Source organism: Lipophrys pholis (genome assembly GCF_963383615.2).
Source record: "Lipophrys pholis genome assembly, chromosome: 7".
Lineage (NCBI taxonomy): Eukaryota > Metazoa > Chordata > Actinopteri > Blenniiformes > Blenniidae > Lipophrys > Lipophrys pholis.
Window position 1 is genome coordinate 13,869,775 of NC_137638.1, and position 11,613 is coordinate 13,881,387.

Sequence of the window (11,613 nt, forward strand, 5' to 3'; positions counted from 1 at the left end):
AAATAATGAAGTGTCCTTCCAAACCTGACTGGTATACAGTATGTGTGTATGTTTGTTTGTTTCTGTTCTTTAGGTTGTCATATTTGGTTTACGTGGGCTAATGTTCAGAGGAAGCCAGCCGAGTCAAAGCAGGCCTCAGTTGAGAGGAGAGGGTGAAGATGGGATTTATCACACCTTCACGGGATCAATCGTCGTCTCTTCAGGGGGAAAAAGCACCGTCAGTACAGTTCCTCATAGGAATACCAACCGGGGCACGTAAACAAAGGCTGACATGCACATGCACACACAATGCAACTTCACAAAATGGGAAAACAATCAAGGAGCTCTCAGAGGAGCAGGCTAAGAGAATTGGGTCAAAAATAGTGCTGTGCTCTGCTTGTAGTAGCGGGTATGTGTTTCTGCTGCTCTGTTAAAGCGGGCCTCGAAGCAAAGGTCGGATCAGGATATACACACAGGGACACACAATCTTGTGCACAAATAACTCTGCACGTGTGCAGCAAACACACAGCCACGGATACCCACAAATACAAAACACTTGTTCATCTTCACGTCAAAGCCCAAAAAACTAGACAGAGGACATCACAGTTCAGTGTTACCCATTCTTAAATATGATTTATTTGCTGCTTGATGCCAGATTCTTCAAATTAAGATCTGACGAGCATGTGTCAACAATAAGGGATTCTCAGTCGGGACAGGAGATCTGAAAGAGATCCCTTTATGCCAAAGCAGTAGTCACTAAACCTCAATTAAGAAAAAGTAAATTATGACATGAGACATTTTAAAATACAGTATGATAGATCTGAAGCATAATATTCATTTATTGAATGTCGTTTTTTGTGAATATCCCACTTAGTCTTGTTAGCCCCTAAGCCTTCAAAGTAATGCAGCTACATAGACGAGCTGAGTCAAAGACAAATATGAAGAGATTGGTTTCAAAATGAGATGTCTACTACTTTCAATTACAATCATGCAAAATTATCCACATTATTAATCTCTCTGAAAGAAATCTGTCTGTACATGACCTTCGCTTGTAAAATAGCTCTACTTCCGAGGACAAAACAGATCATTCTCATTGCTCCAATTTGTCTTCGCAGCAGATATATATAACATTTTGGAATGAATTCCTCCATTAAGCTACTACGCTGCACACGCCCTGGCTTTCTGACTGTGATGCATGCTATTTGGTGGAAAACATACTTTCAAGGGCACAGCGTGCAATGTGTCACAGTAGTTAAGACCAAGATGCAACTTAGTACCCCCAGCACCAACCCCCAAGTAAACACAACCCTGTGTGTGTGGGAGTCTTCGGTGTCAGAGGAAACAAAGCAGGGGTCTAAACCTGAGCGGGCTTAATCCTGTCTCTGTAGAAAATAGCCCCAGTGTCGCTAAACCCAAAACCACAAAGACAACAACTCCTCAGGGTGAAGACCCGGAGTCCGTCCCCAGAGATCCACCACCAACCAACCATCCGCGGTCACCACCAGGGAGACAGAGAGACAGACAGCCAGCGAGCCACACGCATCTTTAAACCGTGGCAAGGACAAGACAAGCATGTGAGATAAGGAAGGAAGGGGGGGGGGGGGGGGATTGATGAGCTGGATGGCTTGGAGAGAAGCAGATGAGAGAGGATGAGGAAGGAAAATGAGAGAAAATGCCACCTCCCTATTCACACACTGTGTCACCCCTGGCTACTACATGCTTCTCCCCTCGTGTCTGGCACTTGCTGCTGTACTCCTCTTCTCCTCCCTTTCTCTGTTCAAAAGCACACTACAACTTCAGCTGTGCACTCTCCCTTTCCCCTTGCCATTCACTCCTTTCTCCCTCACTCCTCTCCTTTGCCCTTCCTCCCCCCCCCACTCCGTCCGTTCAAAACGCATGCATTACTTTCAGCCTTGGCTATGTGGAGTGGATGGCGAGAGCAGAACAATGGCCGCCTTTCAGTCTCACAGTCCCAGCTCTGGGGGGGTATTGGCTGCTTGTATTTTTTTTTTTTCTGTCAATTCAAACAGGCTAATGCAGCTAGCTTATTATTGGCATGTTTCACTATAACCACAGACGGGCGGACCAAAAGTGAAAAGATCTTTGTGTTTGTTTATGTTGATGTTTAGGCCAGTGAAAAATTGTGACAAGCAGTTAAACAGTAAAATAAGGTGCACCAATGAGAATCATTTAACAAGTTCATATCTTCACAAAATTTTACCTTCTGTCACGACTAAGTCAAAGCAAACGCAGACAAAATTATAGAAAAACCGTACAAGCCTTCCCAGGAAATTGCACCACCGTTGGCTAAAAGCAGCACTATATGATTGCTAAAAATCTGCAAATAAACTATCTGCGTTGCGTCGCTTCCAAAGGGAGAGCAGACCACACAATTGTACAATCCCACTGTGTGTTTCTCCGTCTGTCTGAAGACGTATTACCTCATGAGTCATTTACAACTGGCTACAACCCGTCAATTAGGTCTTTATTCACAAGCTGGAGATGTGTTCTCTTCTGGGATCTATTCTCCACACGGCTGTCCAGCTAGAAAAACATCCAGTCACTCCACCACCCCCCCCACCCACCCCCAAGTTAAATAAGGAAAACGGCAACATACAGTCCGAAGCCAGCCTACCATGAAAGGAATTATCTCTTGGAAAATGTGTCTGGCAAAACCCGAACAGTCTCAAATGTTCCCGTCACATTTTCCAGATGAATAGTGAGTGGTGACAAAAAAAAAAAAGGACATTCATTAACTGTTTTGCACTTTACATGCTTGTGTAATTTCTCTAAATGCAAAAGGACTTTAAGAGTAAATGTGTTTAATGAGGTCAAGTTAATCGAAGCAGAAAAAGGCTGGTTTAGATCAAGCAAATAAATGTAGCTTTCACTTCAACTGCCCCACTGAAGAGCTTTGGGCTCTGAGCAGGGGGGGCACGAGAGGCTATCAGGCCTCACTCAGTAGCGCCCCTTTCTGGTCAGGGGGGATAGATCAGCCAAATGTTACAGTAACAGCTGCGTATAAGCCTCCATCTTACAGAGGAGACCAGAGGACCTGAAGAAGGATGTAGTAGCGCCATTTTCAGCCATGACGGGAACATACATTGCTTAAAAAATAAGATTTTAGGGCTGATTTTTTTTTTTTTTACTCATATTGGACAGGCAATAATCTCCAAGTTGTTTGCTGTGCTCATTCTAACTCAAATTCTACACAAATTCTCACAAAAAAAGACGCAACTTTGGAGTGACGTGGCTCAAAGTAAGCTTAGAGAAAATTATTTTATTGAGCTGAGGAGGCATCAACTGATGAAAAAAACAACTGTGCCTCATAGTAAAGGCAACAAGAATATAGTTTTATCATTCTAACACCAGACTTGCATCAGGCTTTGCAGAAATGGATGTTGCATAAGCTGGTTAATACTTTATTGTTTCCAAGTACAGCCATAAAGAACGAGCCCCACAGGGTGAGTGCCAAGGCCTGAATTAGGGCGAAAAGACAGATCGCTCAGCTGATAGCCGAGTTTCAGCACTCCGTCTGACCTTGGCGTGATTACTCTGAAAACAAAAGCCCGAACGTTAAAACATGGTTCCCTGGACTAGGGAGGGAAACACGCGCGGCTGAAATGGAGCTGCCACTCCATATTGTCCAGTGTTAACAGTAGACATGTAGAACGTGTCCCGATCTTTGGTGGATAACCTAACGTTTACACAATGGCAGTTTTAGAGCTTGGTGAGATTGATTAACGACATCAAATCATTAGTAAAAGTGTTTATATATACACACATTTATAAAGACACAATACACTGGAAATGTCGTTGTCTCCAACTAGTTTACCATATCCGTGACACCAGGCACCCCCAGCGACAGGACTGCTTCTGTCCGCCGCATAGCACCTCCACAAGGGTCACGGCCAAAGAGTCCTCCCCCTCTTCCATTGCGCACAGATGAACAGCTGCTCTGCCAAGCACATTGACTAAGCATTGACTACTGCCTGCTGGGCTCATTTTCTAGTTAATAGAAGAAAAAAAATCTAATTTAAATGGAAAGTGCATTTACAGGTCTGGTGAGAAAACACAAAGTGCCATTTAGACCCAATAAAAGTATTATATCGCACAACACCATCATTACAGTTTGCTGGTTTTCCGTCATGTCCTGTGTTTATTACTCGCTCTCTTTGTGTCCGCTCAGCTCGCTGGCCCTACAGCTCCGTTGGTGCCTGTGCTTGCCAATGCCATAGGCATAAAAAAAAAAAATGACAGAGCTAGGGGTCATTAACGGGAACTAATCAGCCCTCAGACACGGAGACAGAGGAAGAGAAAGAGAGCCAAAGCAGAGAAGAGAGTAAAACATAGTTCAGAGTCGACTGGTCAAAGTAGAAATGATATGGAAAACAGGAGAGACCTGAATGGGTTCAGGAAACAAAGGCAATGCAAACTTAGTTTTAACCTCAGAAATCCTACTTTAATAGTAATAATAAAAATAATAATAATAAAATAAAATAAATAAAATAAATAAAATAAATAAAATAAATAAAATAAATAAAATAAATAAAATAAATAAAATAATAATAATAATAATAATAAAGCTTTGCTTTTCTATTTATTCACACCTGAGATTGAGATGAATATATGCCACCTTAATGGTACACACACACACACACACACACACACACACACACACACACACACACACACACACACACACACACACACACACACACACACACACACACACAGCTCATTTATGGGAAACGTACGTGAAAACTAGAACATAAAGCAGCATGGTAGAAACATGCATTTGTGGGGCTTGAAATTATGCAGCGAAATACAAATCACCTTGAGTAATTTGCATGGCCAGAACCACATCAAACTGTTTATGTTAATAACACCTTCCACTTCAAGGAGAGTCCTAGTTACGAGTTTGTCATTCACGGGCCAACTTTCTGCTTCGTTATTTCTCGCCGTATGTGTGTGACCTCTCCCTGAGCTCCTCACAGAGTGTGCCTGACCTCTGTGCGTCTTTCCCCACCATCAACCGTGGAGGGACTCCGAAAATATCTAATTGTATTCATTCATTTTCTCTGCCTGGCAAGAAGAGACAGCGAGTGAGGGAGAGAGAGCGAGAGAGGAAGACGGAGAGAGGCAGAGAGCCGGGAGGCAACATGGGGGAAAGGCTAGGAGGGATACGGGGGAGAAGAAAGGGCAAAGCCAGAGAATGGAAGGCAAGGGAAGGGCCGTCTCTTCGGCATTACAGCTGAGGCATCATTAAAGCTACTGTCTGTCCCCTTATTAAAACAAATGCTCACAAGAAAAGACGCAAGATAGCAGATTTTCAGAATCCACAGTGAAGTATTATTTCAAACTCAGGGAACTCTCTGAAGACAAAGGAACTCACACATTTATTAGACTTCTCTAAAACATCTATCAAGATTAAATTTGATGTGCAAAATGAAAAACTCCTACTACTACGACTGAATTGAGTAATCGCAGAAAAATCTGACCCGCAAAACGAAAAAAAAAAAGAAAAAAGATGTGGATGTGTCACACAGAGTGACAGTGAGATGATAAAATGAGAGATAGGGGGATTATGCAGAATAATAAAGTAGTTAGCAGGTTTCTGTTCACACGCTGTGGGTACGAGACAGAACAGTGGAAGAAGGCCAACAAAAAGCGAGGAAAACCCCGTCAGCCTCGACCCAAACCACCAACAACTGATGTGGTACCGCCAGGCATGGACCACTCTACTGTTAACGAATTACACATTCATCCAAAATACAATCCCAAACCCTGGAAAAGACAGGAAAACAGAGAGAACTGTGCTGACAAAAAAAACTTCCATTTCAAATATAAAAACTAGCATTACTGAATGACTGTACTAAAACTTTTACTTTCACATAGTCCCTTTTCAGAACTCACTTTTAAGTTTCGAAATTTTGAAAAAAAATCTATAAAAAAAAAATACAACGAAAAGTCACAAAGCATATAAGTGAATCCAGTTCGTTTGTATTTCCACGTTGAAGCTTTCTTAAGAGTTTTCCTTCAGGTGCACTTCAGTTGTTTAAGTGGGGAAACAGTCACAGTCAGACACTGACAAGAAACACTATAAATTAAATGTTATGACAAAACTACACTTCAACTTTACCTTTGGGATGATAAACTCTCTAGCTGGGAAATGGAGGCGAAAACAAAACACTAAAAATGTATGTTTCTGTCGGAAAGCTATAATCAGACAGCAATAAAGTGAAGTATAGCTGAAATAATAGTAATAATAATGAAAATAATAGATTAGATTCACCTTTAAAGTTTCCTACCAACAATATTCCTGAGGTATTACATTTGGTTAATTGACTGCTGTCATGAAGTAATGTGCATTTGGCTCTCGGTGCCTGTTTGTGTTCTTGGGCGTTCACACCAAGTGCTCGAAGCAGATGCACTTTCGATGTGACTGAAACCGCTGAACAAAGAAAGACGCAGACGAGTTGCGTTCCAGCGCCACACCAGCATTCTACTGTGAAGCACGAGGCACAGGACTCAATATTTATCAATTGAGTCATCAATAATTCAAGTTTGCCATCTCGAACTTGTCTCGGTTCCTCCTGCGCTTTGCCTTTGGTTTGCTGGCTTCCTGCCCCGGCCCCACAGGGGTGAGAGTCAAACAAACTCTATTTAGAGTAAGTGGAACAGAGTGACTGGTGTTAGCGCTACAGCCTCTGTGAAAACCTGTTTCCTTTCCTCAGGCAAGTTGAGAACTTCTGCAACAGATGAGGCTCGGGAAACTATCTATTTCTCTGATTTTGCTGGGAACCCAAGGAGAGTCAGAGGCGCAACATGAGCGCAGACTTGTGATCACAACGATCTGGTTTCCCCCTCGCTCTCTGCGGGTATTAGTGTGTCAGATCACAGATTAACAGTAGACTCACTTAAATTTCAACCCCCCCCCCTTCTTTTTTTTTTTTAAAACAGACTTTTTTTTCCCCTTCACTGAAAATGAGAAAACGTGTCAGCACATCTGGAAGACATCAAGTTAACAGAGCGGCAAGTCAAGTCAAAACTTTTTTTTTTTTTTTTTTGCTGAAAAGAAAAGAAAAAAGATCAGCATAATGAAAGTATTTCTAACGAGAGGAGAAATCAAGATTTGACTCAAAAATTGTGTTTGCCTCCATTGAAGAAAGCGGTACCTAAATAAACAGCCGGGGTAAGTCAGTGAGTCGAGCAGGACCACAGCAGTCATGGTCTCTGGGAGATCAGGCCGAGGATCTACACACCCGGCTGCACCGGCCCCGGCTTCAGCAGGGAGCTTACAGTCAGCCCTCCGTTTGTATCCCCGACCACTAATTGTTTCAAGCAATAAATCATGTTTTCCCAAACTTCAAGCTGAATGTAAATAGTTGTGCAACAAACTCAGCGTGTGCTATTAATGGCTTTGTGCGCTTGGAGGGTAAGCGGAGGGTTTAATTCAACAAATACTAAGTGCCATTGGCAGTTAAGTGAAAGATCTCTCTGAACTCCACCAGCAGCGCTCGGACTTAATAAGGCTGGGACAAGGCTGTACAGTGCAACTCCACGAGGGACTTTTAGTGGGAAATGCTGTCTCGACAAACGTGTACAAAGCACACTGAGGTTGAGTCGAGCCTTCCCGAGCGGAGAGAATTTTGACTGGGGGACCGCAGCACATGAGAGAAACTTTTATTTTAACTTTCCTCAAGTTCTCAGGTGTGGCCGATCCGAGTCAACAGTAAATAAAAACCCTCGCCTCACTGACAACAGATTTTGGCGAAATCCAACCTTGTCAAACACGCATTTGTCTTTCCGTTGGATTTCTTTATTTAAAATAGGATTTGAGACGGTTTTCATTTATTCAACTCTAAATTACTCTCAAATTCAATATCTGAAACGATTTCATTTCGAGGCACTAGATCTAGGCAATGAGCTTTTTATACAGATGGAAAAAAAAAAGTGACTCTTCAGCTTAACAAATATAAAACAAACAACATGCTAATTTACCCTTCGATAGAGTTTGTCCAATTTAAGAAAAAGGAGCTGCATTTGTGGCTCAAAAACTTTTTGAAAGTGTCATTTTTTTTCAGTTCCACACTGAGCAGCCAACACAACACTTAGTGGAAAGAGTCCTTGTAAAGCGTTCCACACTGGATTTTATGTTCCAAATTTAATTTGCAGTGTTAGGTTTAATTTTAACTGATAAAACTGTTAATTGTTCTCTAAAAGCTTGAAAAACGCCCCGACTAATTTCACAGGATTTTATTTTCCCACGTACACTTGTGTTCCTCCTTCTAATAGATCCAGAAATAGTACATAACAATACTGTGCAATTAAGCAAAGAAGAAAAAAAAAAACTGACAAAGTATATTTATGTGACCAGGAAACATAAATTCACCCAAAATAAATCATCATTTTCTCAGTTTCCCTGTAAAACATTTAATTATATAAGAGGGTGTTTTATGGTTTAATGGCTGAATGGACAATCTTGACATATTGCAAAGGTAGAAGCACTAAGAAACTCTAACAAAGAAGATCCACAATATTGTACTAGGCTTCAGCCCTTTGTGTTTTTGTTATTCTGAATGAGTTTGGCACTTTATGTCACTCTTCAGCAGAAAGCCACTGTAATGAATCCCTCCTTTGGGTACTTTTGGATGTGCTGAGCTCATTGTATGGAAGTAAAATATCGTTATTGCTATAGAGCTGAACTGTGAGAAGTAACTCTTCAGTATTGAGGAACGCATGATGCGCCTGGCGACATTTACTCTCACAAGTTTCTATACGTGTAACAAAGATAATCCACGCACGTTTAAGAGACTTGGCCTGTTTGCGCACAGATGAAGTTTTCCAGCATCAAGTGAAACCATGAATTCTAAAAGCCAGACGATGAACGATCGCATTTTGAAAGTTTGTAGATTTATGTCTTTGAGGGCCTATAATAAGTTTAGCCTGGCTGAGCCCAGTTAGTAACTTATTTTAATGGATCCACTGGGGTCGCGTAAATGCCCAGCTTGAGTCCACCGGACACGGGCATCGTACAAGATAATGTCCCCGGTTTTATGGCCATTTTATAGTTCTACCCATGCACCGACCACTGCAAAATTTCCAAAGTAAAGGTGAGTTTTCCAGATTTCGACAATACAGGCAGCGCGTGAAGCGACGCAACGGCAGACCATAAAGGCGATATTAAGGCCTTATTACGCACACTTTTTAATCTCCACTTTCTCGGAGGACGCGGTCATCAGAAGCAGCCACGTATTGAAAATCTCTCACTGGTGTCCTTTATGGTCCCTCTACCTCCCCTTACCTCTAGCCTGTACCTACATCTACTGGCATTATGCCCTCACTGCGGAGAATAAAGACAGCGACGTGGTCCAGCAAAAAAAACCTGCGGAGCCTGAGGTCGGGCTCCGCCGGGAGACCGGACCCGGGGACCGGTCCCGGAGCGAGGCCACTTACTTGGTGTTGGTCCGGTTCCAGAAGACGGCGTATCGGTCTGCCACCACTTTAGAGCTGGGCTCCTGACTAAATACACACATCAGCAGCACCAGGCAGACGAAGAGGACCATTTCCACTTGCAGCATCACTACAGCGAAACTTCGGCACGTATTCCTCTTCAGTGTCGGTCAGTCGGTCGAGTTGTGCGGGCGCTTCCACCGGGACAGGTGACGGAGTCTCATTCACATGTGACTCCTTTTCTGCTGCAGTTTTTTTTTTTTGTTGTTGTTTTTTTTCTCCTAGTGAATGCTACACAAACACTAACATAAAGGGGGGGAAAAAACGCGTTGGGGAAAGCGGGATTGTGGCCGTTCAGGGGGGGAGGACGACTGAGATGACACTTGTTCAGGTTGACGGAAAATAAGAAGTTACAAAACCAACGCGTCACGGCGTTTTCTCCCGGGCTGTAGGACGAGAGTCCGGATGAATCATAAGCTTTATTTCGTGCGGAATGTCAAGCTGTGACAGATCCGTGGTGGGTTGATTAAATGTCTCTCGCCCTCTAATGCACAAAACAGTGAGATCAGCAGCAGCAGCGGCAGCAGCAGCAGCACACGGCCACCAGTGCGCAGCACAACAGGCAGGGTCTTCTGTTGATGTGGTGGTGTTCCCCTTCTGCAGGGAGCTACTGGATGGAACCAGTGCCAGGGCAAATGATAACTGCTGAACACTTATTCTTACTCCAAACCGAAAAGCGCAGGGGATTAGTCAACCCAAGATGTGATGGAAGAAAAAAAAAAGAGAGAGAGAGAGAGAGAGAGAGGGAGAGGGGGGCTCAGTGTGTCCAATGACGCTGTGAGGCGCACGTCAGATGTGCATGTTTTCCAGGCAACTTTTTAAAGCCATACAGTCAGTCGGGTACTGGCACGTGAATTGTAGCGTCGGAGTGGGTCTTTCGTTTCCAGCATAAAAAAAGACAATTATCCTTCTCTCGGCGGTTTAAGCGGGGGTGTCACAGCCGAGCTGGGGAGGAGTCCTTCTCGGTATCGGAGAGGACACACAGCGGTGTGCTTTCTCATGCGCTTCTCTCCGCGGAGACGCGTGTTTATGTCCGTATCCCAAAGTGTCCTCCTCATATATAAGGCATCGTGCAACGGGCAAAGATGAATAAAAGACGGCGCTCTCCCATGTGCGTGCCGGGTACTCTTCCTCGGGCTCGTGTTTGGATTTCAAACGCCGGGACATGCAGGAAGGTGAGGGCACAGGCAGGCAGCTCCAGACGCCGACTGTGAGAGTGGGTTTGGTTACGGTGGAGCGGGGCATAGTCCCATTGGTCTGAAATTATTTGAATGGGCGTCGCTCGAACAAAGCCAAGCCCCTCCCCCACCTAAAACCGAGCTAATTCAATTACCGAAAGGTAGAACTGAATGGGGACAGGGGAGAGAGGTGGTCAAGACAGGGACGGCTTTTAGACGCTCCACTGAGATCCGACAGATAAGTGCGCTCGCCTCTATTTAATTACATGCAAACGGCCGCAGCGGACCAACGAAGACTACACTTACACTCTCATTTTAATCTAATTCAACATAACAAGAGCAAGACTTTATCAAGATGGGAGTCAGACATCAAATGTCATTATGGAAAACAGAAGTCCATGTCAATATCATGTATTTAATAATAATTTATCAAGGCATTTATTGAGACTTTATTCCGTCATTCCTTATTTTATTTACTCCCAAATGTCTAAATTATCAGTCAAGATGGTTTCGTCTTCAGTGAAGTCGCACCTCTCCACCGGTTCTGGAGCACAGAGAGGCGCGGCGTGCTGGTGCGTCGCAGGCTGCTCAGTGTGCGTAATGCTGAGAGATGATGGCCATGCACGCCCGGTGGAGAGGCTGCGTGCCTGTTGCGGCGAGCGGACTTTTGAAAGGTTCGAGGCGCGGCTCCAGCGCCCAGACGCCCCGCAGTGGCGACGAGACAAAATCAAGTTCGAGTCCACCGTGGCGCCCGCGTCCGTCAGTGGTTTAATCAAATGATCACATGAGGGATTCATTCAACTTTAGAGTATGAGCAACATGCTTAAAAAAAAATAAAATTCGGATGGGAAATCCTCAACTGAAAAACGAAACATTATTTATTGATATTTGAAATAAGATTAACAAGAGCTCAATGATTCAAAATGGTAAGTGGATTAAT

General features: G+C 43.7%; 1 protein-coding gene across 2 annotated transcripts in view; it reads right to left on the reverse strand.

The window, feature by feature from the left end:
* Positions 1-10,713, reverse strand: part of efna5b (ephrin-A5b) — a 95,918-nt gene extending 85,205 nt beyond the window's left edge. Inside the window, exon 1 of one of the 2 annotated variants that reach the window (XM_080467577.1) lies at positions 9,439-10,713. In XM_080467577.1, coding sequence (XP_080323703.1) covers positions 9,439-9,563 — 125 coding nt within the window. In that variant the 5' untranslated portion in view covers positions 9,564-10,713. The remainder of the gene's footprint in view (positions 1-9,438) is intronic. The other variant, XM_080467578.1, reaches the window with a different exon arrangement.
* Between the last annotated feature and the right edge of the window lie 900 nt (positions 10,714-11,613).